This window comes from Lagopus muta, chromosome Z (assembly GCF_023343835.1).
Source record: "Lagopus muta isolate bLagMut1 chromosome Z, bLagMut1 primary, whole genome shotgun sequence".
In the NCBI taxonomy this organism is placed as follows: domain Eukaryota; kingdom Metazoa; phylum Chordata; class Aves; order Galliformes; family Phasianidae; genus Lagopus; species Lagopus muta.
In genome coordinates this window covers 71,740,678-71,763,405 of record NC_064472.1, presented here as the reverse complement: position 1 = coordinate 71,763,405, position 22,728 = coordinate 71,740,678, and the positions used below count along the sequence as shown (strand labels likewise).

The following is a 22,728-nucleotide window of genomic DNA, read 5'->3' as shown; positions in this document are numbered from 1 at the left end:
AACACAACTCACACCTGTGTGAGCTTTTGAATAAGCTGAGTTTATGCTGCACTTTCTTTGTTACCACTCTACTGTGGTTGTGTCCATGATGCAACAGCTGTGTATTTTCCATTTATTTTAGTGCAGTATTTAAATGAAGGCATGCTTGTGCAGATTATTTTTGTTTCTACCAGTCACTGAGATATCATGCTGGTCCTTATTTTCATACACCAGAAAAAATGCTGGTAGTCCATTGTGTGAAAAATTGAGGGAGAAGTTTATTTTATGGAGAGTTTGTGAAGAATTTTTTGTCAAGAGATCTTTGTTTTTCTTACTTTTTGTTTATAAACAGTTGTGAGCACCAGAGAAAGCTCAGGATCTTTTAAGATATAGGAACCAGCAGACAAATCAAGCAAGGGCATACAGACTTCATAGTGAATAGTACAAGTAACCTTGCAAATGAACAGTGAAGGGGCTATGGAGATGTGGTGGCTTCAGAGTCACAGCAATTTAGACTCTGTGTGTCTTGTCACTTTCCTAATGAAATCTGGTATACTGGACATGTGATTTAAATCAATTCCTGAATATTTAAGCAGATCTGAGCAGTGCTTGAATTTCAGCAAGGTACAAGACCCTAAGAAGTGCCATGGATATGCTGATCAGTGTTTGCAAGAATGCTGTCTTGGCATTCCAGGAACACCAGCAATTCCCAATTAAATATGTAGATATTTGCAGAACTTAGTTTTTCTTTCATCATTTCTAGGTTGCTTTATTTTTCAACTACTGATGGTGTGTTTTTCAGAGTTTGTGACACTTTCTTATATTACACATAGTAAGAACATATCTATATACACATACTCCATAGTATGCAAGCCTGAGTCTAAATCCTTAATGAATACTTCTGCAGCTTATATTTGCTTAGCTAAAGGGGCAAACCTGGGCACCAAGCTTCTATGTCGAAGTGAAATTATAACAGTAGCCATAAAGCTTATGGATATTTGTATAATTTTTCACTAATAACTCAGAAAACAAGTTGCTGATTTGCTCAGTGCTGCCTGGTTATGGCATATACAGCAACAACTAATGAATTTTATGGTAAAATGCTGATATAAGTACCAAAGCTCTCTTGTATGTGACATCTTCTCAGCCTTCTCAGTCATGTTCTTTTCAATAATAGGACATTGTTTGTATTTGAAATCAGTCTGACCTTTGTGAGCAGTGGCAAAAAATGCATTTCATCTGTCTTCCTAATGCTTCTCTTCATATCCTGCCAGCAGCACTGGAACAATCTCACTCTTTACATGTAAGGACCACTTCAGCATAATAGGTACAAAACATTTCATTCCTCTTTCGACAAGTGCTACAATTATCAGAAAGGAATGGGAAATCATAGAGGCTGGACATAAGGACTCTTCAAAACTGATTAGTAATGTGGGTGGCAATCAAAGAAATTATTTAGTACTTGAGGGGTTGGTTAATTAACTCGAGTAGTCATTGTTCTACTTGCATATTATGTATTAAAAAAGAATAAGAGGAGAAAACTATTTGTCCTGAAATAATGTGAAAAGAGGATACAGGAAAAGTGAAGTTGCTTTCTGATTTTCTTCTCTGTGAAGTTTGGTTCAAATTTTCTTTGTGTTGCCATAGTCACTGCAAAAGCAATTACTATCCATAATTTTAAGGTACATTATGGTGAAGGGCCTGGAGCATCTCCTCTATGAAGAAAGGCTGAGTGAACTGGGTCTGTTCAGCCTTGAGAAAAGGAGACTGAGAGGGGACCTGATCCAGGTCTATAAATATCTAAGGTGTGGGGGGCAGAATGGCGAGGCCGGACTCTTTTCAGTGGTGAGTGGAGACAGGACAAGGGGAAACGGCCGGAAACTGCAGCATAGGAAGTTCCGCACCAGTGTGCGCAAGAACTTCTTTACAGTGAGGTGACGGAGCACTGGAACAGGCTGCCAGGGAGGTGGTGGAGTCTCCTTCTCTGGAGATGTTCAAGACCTGCCTGGATGCCTACCTGTGCGACCTGCTGTAGGGAACCTGCTTTGGCAGGGGGTTGGACTCGATGATCTCTGGAGGTCCCTTCCAACCCCTACGATTCTGTGATCTTCCGTAGCTTACCCACTAAGTTGCTAACTCAACTGGAAATGCTGAGCAGAGAAGCCAAGAAACAGAACAAGCGTTTGAAGGCTAAGTATAAGGCTGTGCCAAGGTATGCATCACTGACCTTATCTTTGTTGGAAATCTGCATTAGTTGGACTGAATCTTGATGGCAGCTTGCTGTCCTGCATGTCAGGGACAGAGGTTGTTCCCCAGCCCAAAGCAACTCACTGTGTCAAATCTGCTTGGCAGTGGTGTTCTGCTTTATTTATCAGCACAGTTCACTGCTGCAGTTCTCTGCAGTGAAACTACTCACCTGCAGAAGGATACAAACCTCCTCACCTTCAGCCTTTAATGAATATATCCAATAAGTAGTACTTCTTTTTCACTCAGAACAGCAAAAGTATCTACCCCCAAGGGAACCCTGTGCCTCAAATGCAGAGGCATCTGAATCAAGTATGCCAGAGAGGGGCATGACCACAAGCAGCAAAAACAGCATCGTGTTTCCGGGAGCAATAGCCAAGCAAATGAGTGATGCCTCAACTGAATGTTTAAAAGCCAAAGTCTTTTTTACTTGCTCAGCACTGGTTAGAGCATAATTTTCTTACAACACAGGCCTTAGTATTTGAGATATTTCAAGCAGTCCAATGGCATCTTTGTTTTCTGAGTGTTTTGAGTGTAGGCGTGTCTTTGTCTATGCTTTCATCCCAATAGGAGGAGCTGCTCAGAACTTGAATTTACTAACATTATAGTAATTTACAGCATAAAATCCTTGTGAAAGTGAAGTTGTCTGGAGTCCCTTCATATTTAAACATGTCAAGTAAGGCTGGATTTGTCTCCTTGCTTTTGTCAGAGCTTTCTTCTTCCCAGACTGTGCAAAAGCAGAATGTTTCTGTTTTCCTGTGTGATAACCTACCTAATATTCAACCAGAAATAGAACTGCAACACCAGGTAACAGAGCCAAGAACATGAGCTAATGGTCTTATACGGACAAAAGCGTATTAGTCATGTCCTATAAAAAGCATCCATACTATTGTGATTTGGCAGGCACACTGAAGCAATTATCTCCTTCAACCTAAGCTACAGATTTCTTGGGGATTTCCCCTCCCATCGCCAGAGGGATGTTCCATGCCATCAAGCAGAAGGAGTTTTGAAGAGAGCTCTCTGCACCATGGCTTGGGAGCAAGCTGGGTATTGGTCTTGGGATGGTGCACAATTGCTTGTGCATCACTTGTCATATACATTTATATATGCTATATATACATGCTCACAACTATTTCTTTTTCTCTATTTTAGTAAATAGTTTTATCTCAACCCACAAGTTCTACTTTGTGGAATTTTTTTCCAATTCCCTCCCCTGTCCCACTGGGAAGAGAAGGAGGGAGCAAACGATGGTGTGGTTCTCAGCACCTGCCAGGTTAAACCACAACATGCAGTATCAGCAGAAATCATTTATTTAACTTAGAAGAAATAATAATTCAAAGGCAACCAAGTATTCATTTCACACCTATGTGGTTTATAGCAAGTGCTAGTAGCAGAGTTCAGCCAATCTGCTGCTATTATGTATTAGCAGTGCTATTACTTATTAGCATCATAAGCAAAGCATGGGCAATCTCCTGTGACTTATGCTGCTTAGTACATCCAAATGAAAGAAGTCCATTGCAGAACCAAGAAGCCTCCACTAGGACCTGTATTAAAACATCTCTTGTTCTTTCCATCTGCAGCACATTTAATTCCAGATGTGCCAGCAGCTCACCAGGAAAGCAAGAAGAGAAACCTAACTTATCCACCTGACAATTCGAGACAGTTCAGCTGCTATAGTTATGCAGCTTCTTAGTAATCACCATCACCATCAGTAATATTACTTTTATCATGTCGGGTGCTTCAACCTATTGCTTGAGCAGAAGCTGTTTCTGTTGCTGTAACACATAACAGAGTGCTTTAGGTTTTTTTGGTTGCTTTGTTTTTCTCCCATTGTAAAAAGCAGATGGTTTCATTTCGCCTAAAATTATCTTTGAACTTCGAATGTGTCCAAACTTTCAATTAGAATGGAACTTACTGGATTGTGAAATCTTGGGTAGTGTTTAAGCCAAAAGAACTGGTGGGAAATACGTCTACTGAGCTGCATCTGCCAGTTCTGTTCAGCTCTGTTGAAACTGTATTTTAATAAGTGTAAAACAGGATTAGAATTACTGCTTCCAGATTAATGTAAATTCATGACACATTGCATTTGTTCTTAAGTGTGGCTTTGGAATTGTCACAGAAATTCTGGTGAAATATTATAGTAGGGAGGCCATCTATGCTCAGAGCAGTTTTTCACTCATAAAATCCTTTAATCAAACAAATCCACGAGTCTAACACATGTGCTCCAAGAAGATGCAGAGGCTGTTCTTGGGAAACATCTTTTTCATTTCTAGAACAAGAGGATGCTTGATATTTATTTCTGGTGAAGTGGTGGCAGTAAGTTGTTGGGTGTTTAAAGCTGGCAAAGCTTGGAATTCTTTTATTGTAGTTGTAATACTGGAAGTTTTTTTATTGTTGTTGTTTAGTTTGGTTTGAGTGGCTGTTATTAATGTCTCTGAATAGTGTACCTAGGAAACTGTTGTATGTGTTGTATTGGACACATTTTTCTAATCATACAGGGGAAACAGGGGACCTTTCAATCTCCATGGTGAGCATTAAGAGCCTGGGAATGCTTGTAATTTAAGGAGCTTCTTTATGCTTTGAGAAGCAGCATGAGATCAGAGAAGTATTATAAGCTTCAAGAAATATTTAGCATTCACTTAAATTAGGTGACGTATGGTAGAAAAGTCACTGTATTTGTAACTAGTGTGTACCAATGTTTACAGCAAAGACTGTTATATAGGGGCTAAAATCTCTGACATTTTGTAGTGCTACATTACCAGTTGTTTTAGAAACTTTTATTTAGAAAACATTAGCAATAATGAAGATACGCAGACCAAACATTCCTTAGTTTTTGTTAACAGTCTGCCATTTTTAATTGCTACTTGTTTTTAGAGAGAATTAGTAAGTAGCAAGTAGCACCTCTAAGCTGTTGACTTAGAAAGATAATTTTGATTCAGAGGACACACTGAAATTTCATGGCTCTGGTGTCCTATGCATCTTTAATATTAAACAGAAGACGTTCACTGTGAAGTATGTAATTTTATCCAGCTTCATCCTTCTTATCTTTTTTTCTTCAAGAGAGTAAAAATAGAGATATGAAATCCCTTTTTTTCCTAAGAATGTAATATATAATTCCACCAATTCAGGGAAAAAATATACTCAAACCAAATATTAAAGTAGTTTGACACACTCCTTATCAGGGTTTTGTGTTAGCCATTTTTAGAGATAAAATATATGGTAGATTGTTGTGTTCTCAGAATGAAAAAGAGCATTGTTTCATGAGCTTAAATAGTCACGCAGGCTATCTGTGCTGTCAACTCTGAGCTTGAAGAGTAAAAAAAAGCATCAGTACAACAATATAGAGAAAATTACTGATTTTCCATTAATTTGCAGTTTTCATTGTGAGTCACATGAATTTAATCTTTTTTTTTTCTTTCTTCTTTTTTCGTTATGTAGCTGTCGTTCCCTTCTCAAGTACTTAAAAGCCCTTTTTTTTTTCCAGTGGATGTTCAGAGCAAGCTGTGCCAGATTGACTTGCTGCTTTTGGAAGTTGATCTTCAAAAACTGTGTTTAACACTGCTACCCAGTGCTGGGTGCGATGCTGTGCTTTGTCTCAAGGAGAAAAACAGTGTTGATGGCACACTGATGTTTTGGTTATCTGAGCAGTACTGAACAGATCCAGCTTCTCACACTGTTCTGCCAGGGTGAGAACTGGGGCAGCTGACCCAAATTGGTCAAAAGGATACCCCATATCTTATGATATCCTATGAAAACTATAAAACCGTGCCTGGGGAGAGAGTAGCTGCTGCCTGGGAACTGGTTGGGTGGAGGTTAATGGAGTGAGCAGTTGTGTTGTGCATCACTTATTTTGTAAAAGTATCTATGTAAATTATCATTGCTGCTATTTTCCATTTCCTTTTCTGTCTTGGTGAATAATTATTAATGTTTTTGTTATTTGCAGAGGTGGGAATCATGTAAGTTTGCTTAGAGGGGTATAAGTCTTTTAGATAAATATTCAGTATGAGTGTGATGCTAACTGTGCCCTTTGGTGGTGCTGCAGTGGAGGTGTGGTAGTGCCTGTCCCCTGAAAGCTGGAGCTACGGTCTTCCCAAAAGTGTGAATTAGCTCAAGTATTAGTCTAATTCCAAGCAGTATGCTAGAATATTTTAGTATAAACCAACACAGTTATTTATTAGTACTGCTTCAGATAATGAGATACTTCTGGATACACTAGAAGACTTTTCATGTATAATGTACTAGTGGTTGATGAAGTACTGCTGGATGAATAGAGCTGATTGAATCTGTTTTTCCTTGTATAAGGTTATCGCTCTTTGTTCTGAAGACATTTGCTATGGTGTTTGGTGTTTGACAGGTTTTTGTCAAGTATTTAGTATGTGAGAAAAAAAAAAAAAAAAAAGATTCAGAAGTCGTGCATATCTGTTTTATGGATTTTTGTACAAAACAGATGCAGTTTAAGTATTATGCAAGTCCATGAAACACACTGTCTATATAGCCCCTGCATTTTCCTCAAGCAACAAGAGGAATAGGTGGAATGTCCTGTAATCAAGGTGGAAGTCTGCAGGATACTGTGGATGCTAAGGGCTTACATGGTTCAAGCACAGGTAGGCATGTTCATGGTAGATAAATATGTCAGGATCTGTCAAAGGCAAAATCTGTTAAGACTTCTTTCAGACTGAAGTTATTTTAAGGCTGGGATAAAGTCTTGCAAAAAATATATCTGTGTGACTTTCTATTCCTGTAGTTTTGCCTAGACATCCCTTTTTTTTCATTTTTTCAAAGTATTGTACTAAGAAGGCCATTCATCTCTGCATGTTTGGCTCTTCTTCTGGTTTCTATTTGTAATTATCCAGCAACTCAATAAACATATTTCCATTCTAATTTTGGTTCAATTTCCCCTTGGGCTTGAAGTTGCATTCACTGGGGGTGATGGGAGACATTAGTTGTGGCAAATGGAAAAGATGTGAACATGGATGGCTGAAGCTGGAATTACAAGCACTTGAGAGCAGTCTTCTTCTGATGTTACACAGCTAAAAGAATAGAGGGAAATACTGATGCTCTCACTGTTATTAAAGATATCTCTTTCATTTGCACTCAGCTTTGTGTTTGTTTAGGTCACCCAGGCAAAGATTTACTGGAGAAAAAAAAGGCATCATGTATGTCCTTTGTTATACTGAAGATTCCTTTTTTGACAAAAAAAAAAACCAAAAAAAAAACCAAACAACATACTAGCAACTACAGGAAATAATAAGCTGCTTTTTAAGGTCTTACAGATTCCTTTAGTAATTACAGCAAGTGAGCAATGTCTTGTAGGAATAGAGGTGTAATCAGAAGATATTAGAGCTACTGTTATTTAATGTTGGCCAGTTCTTCACTTAAAAATCAAGAATGGCTTCTTCCTGGTAGAGCTGGCTGTTGGTTCTTTGTTGATTAGGAGTTTCCTCTTCTATTTTGCCATGTACATACTCTTTGTACGTAAACAATTATCCATGTCAACCTTTGCAAGTTTTTGGAATAGTTTCAGAAAAAATGGAATTAAAACATCTTGTTTGTAAATGAATATCACCAAATTTTGATCTATTCACCAGCGTCCTTCTTGAGTTCAAAGAAAGCAAATTAAAACTTGTGCTAGGCTGATGATCTAACATGTCTTGCACTGGTTTATAATCCAGACCAGTATCCATCTGCAATTATTCATTTTCTACAAGACTTGAAACATGACAATGGTGAAATGTTAAATATCATAGCTGTATATTGCTGTAGTGTAGTGCTAAATAGTAATATGTGGGTTATAACTCTTCCATCGCAGAAGAAATATCATAGGCAAGTACCATTCCCATTTTGCTTATGCAGCTTCTTTTTTAGGTTCTAGCTTGTAAGCATGCAAGTCATTTTTAAAAAAGAAATCTTACTCATAAATTCACATGAAGCATCGAAGAATGTACCAAAAAAAATTGAAAATGGAGTCTGGATGCCTTATGAAAAACTGTAATTTTGAACTTCTGTGATCTTATGAATCTTTAAGGGTGTATTACTTTCTTTTCTAAAAAGCAGTCTGCAGTTTCCAAGAGTTGAAAAATAGAAAAATAATTTTCAGTGGTGGATTGAATTCAGCTGTGGTTTATGTATTCATTGAACATTCAACTGCCTTTAAATCAGGGCAGAAACAAACCCAGTGGAACATTTATTGTGAGGAGATAATAAAGTTCTGAGTAGATAAATATACATTTGTGCATGCATGTTGCATAATCACAGAGAGAAGCACTGCAAAAAGAGTTTGTGACTAATTGAAGATACTTTTCTAATATAAGGTTAGGAATTAAATGAAACCATACGCGTCCTCTGCCATGTTTTATTCTTATTTTGATTCTTATAATGAGAATAATGACGTGCGGAGATCAAAGCATAACCACATAGTAGTCGTAAAGCAGGTATGTTTAATCAGCTCTGCATACACACCGGATGCAGGGGGTATATTCCCACCTAGCCTGCATACTGGAAAGCAAGAACAGCACAAACTTACAAGAGCAAGCTGCTTATGTATGCATTAGATGTCCAAAAACAGGCTGGATTATGACAGTGAGTCCCCAAAATGATTGACATCTGCCCTTCGCCCCAAGTCTCAGCTCTTTTACTTGGTGGTCTTTCTGATGAAGGTCATCGTGTTGTTTTCTTGGACTTGGGTCAGGTTCAAGGACACTTGGCTGGCTGTGGCTGGTCGCCTCATCAACCACAACTCTGTTCACCAATCTGCTGCTTCTTCGTTAATTTGTGGTCTTACTGTCCAAGCCTGCTGCCTTGCATTCCAGAGATAGGAGAGCTAACGATGTTATTTGGAGAAACAGGAGGCCTGCTGTCTGAGCTAATTGTCTAAGTCTGTATTATCAGCAGGGAGAACCTGGCATAGCAAGGTCAAAACTGCAGCTGACAATTCAACACCTTATGGAAGCACGTAACTTTTTACCTAACTTCCTTTCCTTAATTCACTGGCACTGAGTAAGATGTTCAGAGTTTTGAGTGTTGGTCCAATCAAGTTAGGATATTTAGTTCCTTAGCCCTTGTAGGAATTAACAGCCAAACAGAACTTGTACAGTGGAAATGTTGGGCCAGAACAGGCTGCTTTGGCTGCTTTGGTAATCTCAAGACATTTTTTTTGAATTCCCAATTGCTTTAAGTGGGGGATGCAGTTTAGCCTCAGTGGGAAACTTATGCTTTGTGCTCTCTATATTTTAAAGCAATTTAATATAAATGTTCAATAACTTTAACAGGTGGGAGTTCACTGCTGGATATTTTTTCACTACAAATTCCTTGTGATTTCAGTGTCGGGTTTGTTTTTTTGTTGTTGTTGTTGTTGTATTTTTTGGTGGTGAGGAGTTATTTGTCTTTTTAACATTTCAGTGAAAGTTACATGCATAGGACTGGTATGTCCTCCATACGATGATGTTTGCTGTGCAGAATTTCTCTAAGTAGTTTAAAATTCTAGACCCTCCAAGAAGGAGACAACAGGAAGGGAAGTTTTCTCTAAATGGTAATCTGCAGTCCCATCCTGTGTTATAAAAGTCACATGAGTCATCCTCATGTTTAATTTTACTGAAGTGGGAATATAAAATCATGTTATTTTGCTATAGATTTTACTTATGGTACAAACTGTAACAATTATGAGCATGAGCATTTTGTGCAGTGTTTCTCACAAACGCCCATAGAACTTTGGCCATTAACTGAAGTGTTTTATAGCAGCTCTTTCCCAATGACTGCCTCTTCTTCCTTTAGCCTTTCATTATGCTGTTGGTTCACCGAGAGCTCTTATCTACAGCATTCATCCACTGCTTAAGTGCTCCTTCTTCAAGTTGCGTGCTGTGTTTCTGAAATGCTTCCACGGTGCAATCATTATTTTACTTTGTACTGCTGTCTTTAAATCTAATAATCCTGCTCTTAGTAACTACCACCTGGCAAGCCGTTCGTATAAAGCACTATTTGCTTTTCTTCTTTCCAGTGCTTGCTTGTCAGTTCCTACACAGGTATTTATTTTATTCGTGTCCTCTATGGAGTCCCATGTTAATTTCTGCGCAGCCTCTTTGATCAACTTCTAACAATTTTCTTTTGGTTTTCATCATTAATTAATACTATTAATAGCATTTACTTAGCAGATGTTTGGCTCTGAAGTCTTCCAATAAAATTAAGCATAAATTTCAGATCTAACCACAGTCTGTTGTTCTCCTTTTGGCATCATTTAATTATCATTCTCTAGTTTTCTGTATCTAACCCAAACCTGAAAGCAGAGAAATATTGTATTTTGCTTTGTGAAACATCTCAAGCATCTTTAGTGTCTTCTGTTGGTACCATGAAGATACCCCAAATTACTTCCTACTTCTTTTAAATTGTCTTTCTACACTCCTTTGCATGCAAATTGTTAGCTTAGTTTTCTGAAAACAACCTTTTAAAAAAGTGTATTTTTAGAAGTGTGGAAATATATTTTAAAATACTTAAAGTTAATACACTGACAAGCAGTTCAACAGAAGTTTTATCCAATTGCTTTAGCAAAGGTTTATGAGCTTGCTGTAGTTGTACAACTCTGAATTTTCGTGGAAGCTGTTCTTCTAGTTAGGCACTCAGCAAGGAGCCTTCTTCAGAGAAACGTTAGTCTACTCATCAAAGTTAAGTGTATTAGGAACACTGGTACATCTATGCACTTGACTGTTTCCTAATTAGATTGTTATACCAAACCTGCTTAAAACCTCAGGTGTTTTGATTTTTTCTTTTTCTTGTTAACATGTGAATTTTTAGTTGCTGTTAGGCAGTGCAGGTTCACAATGACTGTTGTAAATTAATCGGCCAGGAAACTAGAGATGAAGGAGATGATGAAGGTTAGAGCAGGACTAGAAGAAGGAGACACAAAGATGATCATGAACTCCTCTCTTACGAAGAAAGGCTGTAGGACCTGGGCTTGTTCAGTTTGGAGAAGAGAATGCTCTGAGGAGACCCCATTGTGACCTTTCAGGATTTAGAGGGAGCTTATAAAAATAACGGAGAGAGACTGTTCAGGTGTGTAGTGTGAGGACAAAGTGCAGTGATCTTAAACTGAAAGCAGTGATTTGGGTTAGATAGCTGGAAGATATCTTTTGCAGTGAGGACAGTAAAGCATTGGAAAAGGTTGCCCACAGAAACTGATGACCCATTTCTAAAAGTGTGCACGGCCACACTGGATGGGGCTTTGGGCAGCCTGGTCTAGGATAAGGTGGCCTTGCCCATGACAGGGTTTGGAACTGCATGGACCTTGAGGAATCTTCCAAACCAAATCATTCTGCACTTCTGTGATAAATCTTCGTTAATTTGCTTCACCCAAACAACTGATCTTTCTGCTGATTATATGCTAACGATATAAACATGAGAAAAAAAAATATCCAGAAACTCTTCATCTATTTCTAAGGCAGTGCTGTTAAGCAGACTTTGATATGTTTAAAAGTTTAGATTTCAGGGTGAAATATTTTGATGCCATTCAATAATAATTAATTTTGTAGAGTTAGCTAGTTAGAAATCCAATTAAAATGCTACTGAGTATGTAATTCTGTCCAATAAGAACACATAAAGTGGGTGGGATTGAGCTGATGTTCTTGTTTATTCAGGAGTTTGGGATCCTACAAAGCTTGAGACCTTAGGATATCACCAGCAAGGCTAGGAGGGCTAGGAGCTCCTCAGGGTAGAAAAGGATGGCTCCCCATGCTTCCACAGCTGAATCAAGTTCTGTTGTATCACAGAATGAAAAACAGATTCTGCACAACTGGAGTAGCTTATTTTTTTGTTTCTAAATGTTTTCCCTCTGATTCCCATAGGAAGTGTGTTGCAAAATGGAGACTATTTTTCTTTCAGCTTGCAGTTTTGTGCTACATCTGTTATTTTTTCCTGTTATTTGAATTTTCCTTCTGGGATGAAAAAAAAAAAAAAAAAAAAAAAAAAAAAAGAGAAAAGAAAAGAAAGAAAGAAAATAACAATAAACAGAATCACAACCTGTGGTGGTAAATAATTTGGACAGGTAAGCTGTGTCATCATGTCAGAGCCATTTTTTCCTATTCTTATGTTTTGCAAAGAGTAGGTGACAGAAAATTTCCGTTGTCTACTACACTGTTGCCCAGAGGGCAGGGGATAAACTTTGCAGTCATTTAAGTCTACAAATGGTTCATAAGGCCAGACTATCATCTGACTCCTGAGAAAATGTTTTGCATTGTCAGAAGGGTAGTTTGGATGCAAATGTTCTCATCACTGGGATCTGCCATTTTATGCCATTTTCTTATCACATATATGTGATGTATAATTACAGCTCTATCCTCATAGTGACAGTGGAAAGCAACTTCAGTGTCTCCTTTTCAAAATAATAAATACTAGCTTCTATTTCTCTGGAGCTACATTATATGGAGTACATTTATTTTGTGCAGTGTTGCACATGTGAGGCTCTAAAGCAAAGAGGCTGTTGTTGGTGATCTGTTCTACAGGCATACAGGAAATAAAATGTTTAGAATGCTGCACATTTGTTGTTGAAATATAATTAAAGTAAGTTCTCATATCTTATTTTCTTCTCTATTGGGAATTTAATTTTGGAATTCATGCATGAATTTTAGGCCAGTATAGAGTCTTTTTGTTATCCAGATAATTTCTGTGGAATATCTAAAGCTAAAAGTGCAACAACCACATCAGCAGCCCATGGCTGTCTTTTTCTTCACATAAGTAATTTTTTTTTTTCTGTGATCCTGTATGGTTATAATCCTGTACTCTGAGGGAAGTATCATTATAGAAAATAGAGGGAAAAAAGTTCTATTGGAATAGCTAATTGCAGAAGAAACCCAGATATTAACACGTTTTAGAATCTGATACTGTAATATAGGCCAATCTGTGGTCACATATAAAAACCTTAAAATGCTTCTTTGTTGAGCATCCTTACAGATGTGTTTTTCCTTTCTGTCTTTTCCTACAGCTTTTTGGTGATTCTTTTTTATTTCTTTTCTTTCCAGTGATTTTCTTTGGATTATATTGCATCAATTCATTCTCAAGTGAAAAAGCCACACCTACAGCAGGATAAAATTCAATAGGGCACTTAGCCATGTACAGACAGATCACGATACTGACAAAGATCCATACTAAACTTGAAGAAACTTGCTTGAATTTTTTGCCCAGAACATGAGTTTTCTGTTGTTCTCCCTTTCATTTTGAAAAGTTCTCTGTGCCTTGTTTACATATACCAAGCAACATGATGAGTTCTTTCTCCTCTAAGCTCACTTTCTTCCCATGATTCTGACATTGCCTTAGCACAGACTTAGTTTATCTGTCCTTGTTCTGAAATTTCTGAAAGGAGTCACACAGTATACCCTGGAGGATGTGTCTGAGATCTGATGGTAGCCAGAATTCCACCATGCCTTGCATCTTTTAGACAAACATTTTAAATCCTAATTATCTGGTGAATTACATATCTGGCTAAAACAGAAAATGAAATGAAACAAGGTATTGGGCTTTGAATTTTGTATAAATGAATTCTGTCTCTTGGATAGAAATGGGAATGTGTTTCAAAGACATTTTTGCTCTTTATGGGAAGAAAGAATGCACTACTTTCTATAAAGTGAGTTGCTGCATATGAATTTTTACAGATTTAAAAATACCCAACTTGTAGTTACAGCATAAAGCCAGGAATCTGGAAAGGTCTTTCATTCTATTGAGTTTTTATATTAATTATTCACAGTTTTGATGTGAGCACAGAAGTTAGCACAGACTTGAGCAAGTGAACTTGCTGCCTACAGTAATAACTTTTACCATTTTTTAGCCTATAATATGGCTATACTCCCACAAAATAGGCTTAATTTGAAATCAAGAATATTATGACAAAATCAATGATAGCAAGAAGTAAAAATGAAAAACTGAAAGGGATGAGGAGGATGGTGGGAGGACGAGAAGTGTGCGGCCTTAGGCGCTCCCTCCAGGACATCACTGGTGCACCATGGGGACCCCGATCCATGGCGTGAGCTTTATGTTACTGAAATGCAGTTAACTAATAACACTTCCATGCCTGTGATTATTTTATTTATATCATTTGAGGAAATACTTAGTTCTTGTGCTGTTCCTTAGTTATCCTCAGGTTAAAACCGGTCATTCAGCTTTATTTTAACTCAACTTTTGAGTTAAAATCAGTTTTCAGGAAGGGCTTTTGACTGTCACTTGACAAATTTTGGTTATCTATATTGCATGTCTTATATAAAATTGAGTGGAAGAAGAAATCTGGAAGCCAATAAGAGGGATGCGTTGTAGAAGTGAACAAAATGGAAGAACTAGTGGTAAGAGGAGGTTATAGAATAAAACATATGAGTTAATAAATGCTTTCAACTTAGAAAACAAAGCTACTTTTCCTCTCTTCTGCAGTAAATGCTATTTCAGGATTACTTCAGAGGATAACAGATCATAAGTAAAATTCATAAGAGCAGATAACACAGTCTTATATGGGAGGATAGTTGCATCTCATTGCCTTATGTTAAACAAATATTCAGGAAGCAATTAACCAAGCTTTACATTGTAGACGCATAATATCACTGATACAGGGATGCATATGCAAACACCTCGATTGTGAGAAAGGTCGGAACTAAAAAAAATCTCTGCAGCAGATTCATTTAAGAAGGCACCATGTATAAGCTGAAGTTAAATAGTTCAATCTCCTCCTGCACTGGAAGGTTTACTTTTCATGAGCAGTGATATTGCTAAGTAAACCCTGGAGGGGAAGAAATGGAATTTCAGTCCGGAGTGTTTCAGGATTTCTTTCTTCCGTATTCAGTTGTTAAGCTAGCAAACTACCCCTCCTTATTATCATCATTTAGAAAAATAAAAACAGCTTAAAAAATGTGCTACTTGGGATCTGAGAAAGACAAAACTGCTTGCAGAGGGTACTTCTGTATTTCTGTGCCTTTGCTGAAGCATGCTTTTCTCACTGTTTTTGCTCTGACTCTTGTGTAGGTGGTTGACCAGATCGACACGCTGACATCTGACCTGCAGCTGGAGGATGAGATGACAGACAGTTCCAAAACAGACACGCTCAACAGCAGCTCCAGCAGCACAACAGCCTCCAGCCTGGAGAAGGTGAAGGTGCGGGGCAGTACTCCGCTCATCAAGCCCCCTGTGCATCCCTCTGCTATCCTCACCGTGCTGCGGAAGCCAAATCCACCTCCACCGCCTCCACGACTGACACCTGTCAAGTGTGACAAGCCTCTGAGGCCACCTCCTTCGGCCAACCCTGTCAAGACTAATGGTACCCTGCTGCGAAATGGACCCAGCCGTATCCCAAATGGGGATTTGTGCTGCATACCAAACAGTAATTTGGACAGTGTTGCGATCCCACCTCTAATGCACAGACCTGAGAAAGAGCGGTGTCCTCAGGCAGGAGCAAGGGAACGGGTACGATTTAGTGAAAAAGTGCAGTATCACGGCTATTGCCCAGACTGTGATGTTCGATATAACATTAAAAACAGGGAGGTGCACTTGCACAGCGAGCCTGCCCATCTTCTGGGAGCACTGCCTCATCAGTGCCCTCCTCTGCCACCCCCACCGCCTCCGCTGCCTCCGTTTCCTCTAGAGAATGGAGGGTTGGGGATAAGTTCCAGTAACAGCTTTCCTCCTCCGAGACCTGTTGCTGTGCCTCCACAAACTGCACCAAAACCCCAGAAGACCATCTTGAGGAAGTCGACCACTACAACAGTGTGATGTATGCCACTTGAAAAAAACTCATCTATATAAACATAAATAGGTAATGAGCACTTTCTACTTGAGCAATAAAAAGACCCAGTGTATTACTCCCAGTGTATCCAGTGAAGTGGCATAAAAATCACACGGTAAGTAAAGAGAAGAATTTTCTTTTGGTCACCATAAAATGCCTTTATGGCTGAAAAGGATGCTGAAAAATACACATGATTTAGCTGACGGGTTGTAAACTTCTGTTGCAGTTTCCTATCTGCAGCACTGTTTAAAAGAAAGTGGAAAGAAAGATCAGTTTGAAAGTACAGAGTGCTGATTCCTGTTAGATTTTCGTCTGTCCAACTTAATGGAGTAAGCATTGCTGCTGAATTCTGGGAAGCTTTCTGTTTCTAGCCGCTGTGCTTTAAAATGCCATTTGACAAAACAAAGTGGAGTGGCAGATAACGCTTTTGACTGAATTCTAGCAAAGACATTTTTCTCTGCCTCATTGCTTGAGTGAAGGCACTGTGTGTGGAGCCATTCAATAGGAAGCAATCACCGGACTTTCAGGCAGCTTGACCTTTGGTGAGGGAGTAAAGAAGTAATTGAAAGGTATGTCGACATGTCTTTGCAGAGCAAAATCATCTTGCAGTGTGTTTCTCACTTGCTTAGTGTGCCACAGCCAGGGAGAATGACAGAGCTTTCAGGAGAGCAAGGACTGTCCCATTCAGTTCCCCTGTGCTTCCTCTGCTTCCATCTGCAGAGCAGTGGTAATATTTTATCTCGCTCGTGTCCTGCATTTTTTACAAAGCTTTTGTCTGGTGCAGATCTCTTTTTGAAGGCAAAGAAAATTTTGCCTAAGGTCTTCAGAGACATCCACTTAATTCGTTTAAAGAGCTTTGAAGTTGAAAAGCTCTATACCAATTACAAAGCATTAACATGCAAAACAAGATATTTTACATGCTATCACATTTTGATGGTGAACCCAATTAATATCCTTACTAGATGAAAAAATTCCTCAGTGTTTTAAATTATTTTATGAAAGGACGTTCTTTTGTTCTTACAAAGAGAATAGTTGGTACCTGAAGTTAAAACCCGTCTGATCAGTGAAGATGTGATTATATATCTGTTATGTACAAAAATTGTGCCTAATTAAGCTCTCAAATGGCCCGGCAGCAGATGCTTTATAAAAGCACTATGTTTTTTTTTCCATTGAATTATAAAACATACTCTATGGCTTCATCCAGGTTAGCTTCTCTTGGGTCTTATGAAAGAAAACAGGTGTTTTTTTGTTTTGTTTTTTTTTTTTTTTTAAATTTAAATTTCTATTTGAATGCAGTAATAAGAATTTAAAGTAATAAAGAATAAGCATTTAAGCTAAAAGCCCATCATCAAGCCATGCATAATTTCCCTTTATACAGATGATAGTACCTTTACAGTATTTATAATATGAATAATCAGAAAAAAAATGTTAACAGATTGAAACCTGTTGAAAACTACAGTGAACACATCGTGTGTTGTGTGGATACTCATCTAGGGTCTGACACTGCAATTTACATTACTTGTATAGAGGTGGCAGAGCAAGGGCATCGTCGCAAGTGCTTAGTCATGAATGCACCAAGTGCTCCCCACATGCTTTTCATGATGCACTTTGCACTCTGCATTGTTTGACAACATTTTATCTTACGGGAGCTGTTGCCAAGTAGAACCCAGGCAGGAGAAAGCAGCAAACCAGTTCTGTGTGTGCTTGAAACCTGTACTGCCTGGGTGAGGGTTCTGCTGCATGGATGAAGCTCACGCCTTCCCTGGCACACTGGAATATTGCATTTAAAGTCATCCAAACAGTGTGGGGACTGACCCATGAACCTATATTGCAAAGCTATGGTTTCTACTCTGAAAACCTTGGTTGTTGCAATGCCTTTGTCACTCCTGTGGGGAGCATATGCCAAATCTTTTAAGCAGTTTAATAACTTTTTCCCTCTTAAAAGAACTATCTTATATAAGAACTTATTGGATAATTCCATGTTTAATATAAAATATTTGTATCGTGTTAAATTTAGAAAAATAACAAAGTAGTCATAGGAGAGAGAGTAAATTGCACATCCTACCTCACTTGTCTCAGTGTTTCACAGTATGGACTGATCTCTGATGGCCGTGCAAGTATTTCTGCTCTAAGATATGCCCTGTGCTCATCAGAAACAACATACTGGTATCTCCAGATTAGGTACTGTGCTATATGGCTATGCTTTGAAGTACATCCAAGTGTCTGTTTCATTGCACTGTTTTGATTACACTCCTCAGGTAAGGAAATCTTAAGTGACATCTAATTTTCAGCACTGCCTTTTGTTTTCTGCTGGTTAAATTGAAGTATTCCATGCTTAGTTTTGGTCTCCTGCATGTTCCATCTCTCACCTTGTCCCTTCTTTATTCTCTATTTCCCCAAGACACATTCGTACCCTTTTGCAAACTACTACCCTTATTTGTGCATTTTAACAGAAAAAAAAGAGTACTGTGCTAAACACAGTATGCAGCTTTTCAAATGCAATGCTGCTTTTGGACAAGGGAAAAAAAAGAAAAAGAAAAAAGCTTCAAAATGTGTTTTTTTCTGCAATGTTTGCTAATCCAATCTTTTTTTAATGAACCAACAGCTTGCCTGTTTTCTGTTCATCATGCTACCAGAGATGAACCAATTCTTCTGTTCTAATGAGAACATCTCTGGCCCTTGTCCTGCTGTGAAGCATATTTATCAGCAGAACAATTTGATCACATTAAGATGGCAGAATAAAATTCAGGCTAACGCAAGTAAACTTGCAAAGTGTGGGCATCAACATTTAACTTATGCAGCACTGTCTGGAAAACTCTGATTAAAACAATTTAAGAAATAATGCAATACTTCATTCACCTGGAAGTGGTTTTCACATTTAAATTACGAATGTAATCTCTGTGAACCATTTTTAAATGCATGTAACATGTCGTGTTTCACTCTTGAGGGAAACACAATAAACCAACCAGAGCCAGACAGCAGTTACATGTCCTAGGAACTTAAAGGCAACATCTTCGGGGTGATATTTAATGTTCTACAGAGATGTTAGTAGCTTGTATTTCTGTACTGAAATTTATGTTTTATATTCTGAAGAACTGAAAGTCCAGTAACAGTATTCAGATCTTTAATGCCATGTTTACCACCATTTCAGAGTGCTGCTCTGCTTTGATTCCCCAGTGGTATTTTGAACTCTGAAATGTCTGGTTCTAGATATCTCAGAGGCAAACAGAATGAGAAAATGTTTTCTATCAATTTAATTAAGGTGGCAAGCTTAGAGAGATGGAAACAAGCAGTGTATTAATTTGTAATAATAGCATTTATTAACAAGCTGCTAGCACAGGGATGCTTAGGAAGAAGGGAACATCAGGACACTAAAATTAAGGACACAATCCATTTTAAGGCTCTCAGGTAAGACTCTTTAAAAAGACTGCTGATCTTTTTATTACTTTATAAACATTTCTGTCTTCTCTCTGTCTTCTGGAGTTGTTGCCCCCTCCATCACAGATTTGCTGATCATTGTGCATTGTCCACAGAAACAAGGAACACCTCCAAGGCTTCAACCTCCTTTCCTGGTTATAAAATCAGTCTTTTATTCGAAATGTTACATGCAGTAGAGTATAGCTCTTGTTACTTCCTTCACATGACTTGATTATTGGTTTTGAAGCAAGCAGATTACAGTGTGAATTCTTTAATTACCAGAGGGAGTTGTGTATGCCCTCTAGGCCTTCGGAGATCTCCTTGTTACCATGTTCTAATGATGGCTTTTATTTCAGTGAGACCACAAACAGTAATTTAACATGTGGAGAAATGGCCATGCTGTGATTTCTGCCTTTCTCTGCTGATATACTTTTAAAGTAGGCATGAATAAGGGGCACATACTTTTTCAGAGGCTGCATTTCTCGTTCCCAGCTTTTGTCCATGTTGTGCTCCACACCTGGCTGGAGAACATATGAAAAATATTTAACCACTGGTAAAACAAACACTGATATAGTTTGGAGTTACATTTCTATATTTCAAACTAGTAGTAATAATTAAAGCATAAGCTTAGAATGAGGTAAGATTGGGTACGTAAGACGGGCACAAAGGCATGCAGTGGAAGATACACACATGGTCAGCTGTGCTAAGCACAATATTTGGAACACCAGCTCAGAAGAATGCTTGGCAACTCCTGTGTAACCACTGAGTATTTTCAGGGCAGTGTGTGGCACACTGCACTGCAGCCTGCCAGTCACTGTGCACTGCTGGCACACGATGTTGCAGCACACTGCACTGCATGCAAGCTGCAATTCAGCCTCATCTCTGTTGAGCAGCAGTTGTGTGATGTGCTTGTGTGGAGCTTGTTTGTTATATTTGGGAAAAATTAGCAGAAATTTTACTTTGCTGCCTGTTTTGTAGTGGAGAAAAGCCCTGAGGTGGAAAACAGTCTCCCCCAGATTAAGCTTTACAAAATATCTGCACCAATCCATTTGGGGGGAGCTCAGCAGAGTTTGTGCAAGATGCTGACGTTCCTGATCTGAAGGGATTTGATATATGCTTAGTGCTCTTGTTAACTGATGCAGAAGCTGCTGGGGTAAACGGCCAAACGTCCTGCTGCTCACATCAGCCTCTGCAGCTCCCTTTGTGTTTCCACAGTTGTTCATGAGTGGCAGTCCCAGTGCTGTGGGGCCTGTCATATTTTGTGAGGAAGCTGCAGCACACACACAGCTGTCATTTGGGCTATGTTATCCTAGTTCTGTTATCAGCTGTGGCTGTGGCAGTGTTAGCTTGCTCTGTGTTTTCACAGAATTACTATGTTTGGAAGAGACCTCTAAGATTAAGTCTGACCGCCAACCCATCACAATCATGTCCATTAAACCTCAGTGGTACATCTCCATACTTCCTTGAAACCTCTAAAGGCAGTGACCCCACCACTTGCATGGGAACTTTCTGTTCCAGTGACTGAGTTTGCTATTGTTTCTGAGAAAATTTTTCCTAACATCCTACTTGAACCTCACCTGGTGCAGATTGAGGCTGTTACTTCTCATTCTATTGCTGTTACCAGCAGAAGAGCTGACCCCTACCTCACCACAATCTTCTTTTAGGGGATTATGGGGAGCAATGAGATCTTCCCTGAGCTTCCTCTGCTCCAGACTGAACAATCCCAATCCTCTCGCAGCTTCATTGCCCTGCTCTGGACACGCTTGAGACCCTCAATCTCTTTCTTGTGGTGAGGAGCACAAACCTGAACACAGTACTTGGATGCAGCCTCACCAGTATCAGGTACAGAGGAACAGTCACTTCCCTGCTCCTCTTGCTTTTACATTGCTGAATCTTTGGGAAATTTCAAGGCAGTTTTGTTACTGCTGAGATAAACAGTTTCCTGTCAGGTTATGAAAACAATGCAAGGGTCTCATATGCAGGTATGGACAAGAGCAGTGAGAACCTTTCATTTTTGTCAGGGCTGCTTTTTGTTATTGCCTAACTGCATTTTTTGTGGTGTGAAAAAAATATATATATATATATATATATATATATATAGTGAGAAAAATGTGGAGAGACATCAGGTCTGATCCGCTACGAAATTCAACGTCATGAACTGCACCCAACACCCACTCAACAACAGTGCTTCAGAGAAACACTTTTGCTGCCTCACTGGGGGAAAACAAAGAGCAGAGCTGATGGTGCAAGGGTTCCAGAAATTGCTATCTGTTGTCCTTTGCTGAGGGACAGATTTTTTTCTTTTTTCTGTTATCCTGAAATATTTATATACTAAGACTCTCAGAGGAACAGAGCACAGTCTGTTTCACAGTTGGCTGTAAATTATGTTCATAATATGAAATTATATTTTTATAAGAGCTTTCTGATCTCAGATCTAATCCTTGATGCTGTTCACCTGAGTTTGTGGATGACCTCTTTTGCAGTGTTACAAGTGATTAAAGGAGAAAAGCAATTAACATACGAAGGAAAAAATAAAATGCAAATTATGAACAGAAAAGGAAGGATGTTGAAGTGAATTCTTCAGCTGTGTCTGCATGATGATGACTGCACCAATCCCAGAGTTTGTTTTTAAGTGTGGTTATTGTTACTTGAAATGCAATCTTAAATCCTTTTAATCATCAGAAAGAAAAATTCAGGCACCAGTTGGATTTTTCATAGAGTTGTTGATTTCCTTTCCACTTTTAATAATATCTAGTATCTTCTTCATCAGCCTCTATCGCTTTCAAGCTTTTTTATTTTTGTTCTATTTTCTCAAATACAATGTACAGTTTTGTATTAGAGTACCAAATTACATTGTTTTCTGCCACCAAACAGTTACTATCATATGCTAAAATTTTAATGGACGATTGTTTTCTCTTGGATTCACAGTTTCTATGTGATCCGTGGTTCCAATTTGTGTAGTTATTTTTGGGCCTCCAACCCACATGAGTTAAGACACTTAGTTCAGCAGTCATTAACAACTAACAGATGTTTACTTCTGTTATTAATTTCTTTGCCCATTACCTCTGAAGAAAAACAAAAAGAAGTCACAGGATCTTCTGGTACTATATAAAAAGCTCTATGTACACTGTAAGTATGTTCCTGTTTTTTCCTTCTGCTTTATGAAAAAAAAAAAAAACAAAAACCCAAAACCAACAGTCCACAGTGACATCCACCTTGGTAAACACTACATTTGCAAATATCTGTTAGGAAATACCTGACGAATTCCCACAGTAGCAATTATTTACTCACATGAGAACAGGACTTTAAAAATATTGCATGAAAAGTCATACAAAGAAGCACATATA

At 38.5% G+C, this 22,728-nt stretch overlaps 1 protein-coding gene across 3 annotated transcripts in view; it reads left to right on the top strand.

Annotated features, from left to right (window-relative positions):
* Positions 1-22,728, top strand: part of PRR16 (proline rich 16) — a 144,981-nt gene that overhangs the window by 85,573 nt on the left and 36,680 nt on the right. The window contains exons 2-3 of one of the 3 annotated variants that reach the window (XM_048932490.1): positions 15,208-16,533; positions 18,044-18,797. In XM_048932490.1, coding sequence (XP_048788447.1) covers positions 15,208-15,951 — 744 coding nt within the window. In that variant the 3' untranslated portion in view covers positions 15,952-16,533; positions 18,044-18,797. Of the gene's footprint in view, positions 1-15,207; positions 16,534-18,043; positions 18,798-22,728 lie in introns of those variants that run through there. The other 2 variants (XM_048932489.1, XM_048932488.1) reach the window with 2 other exon arrangements.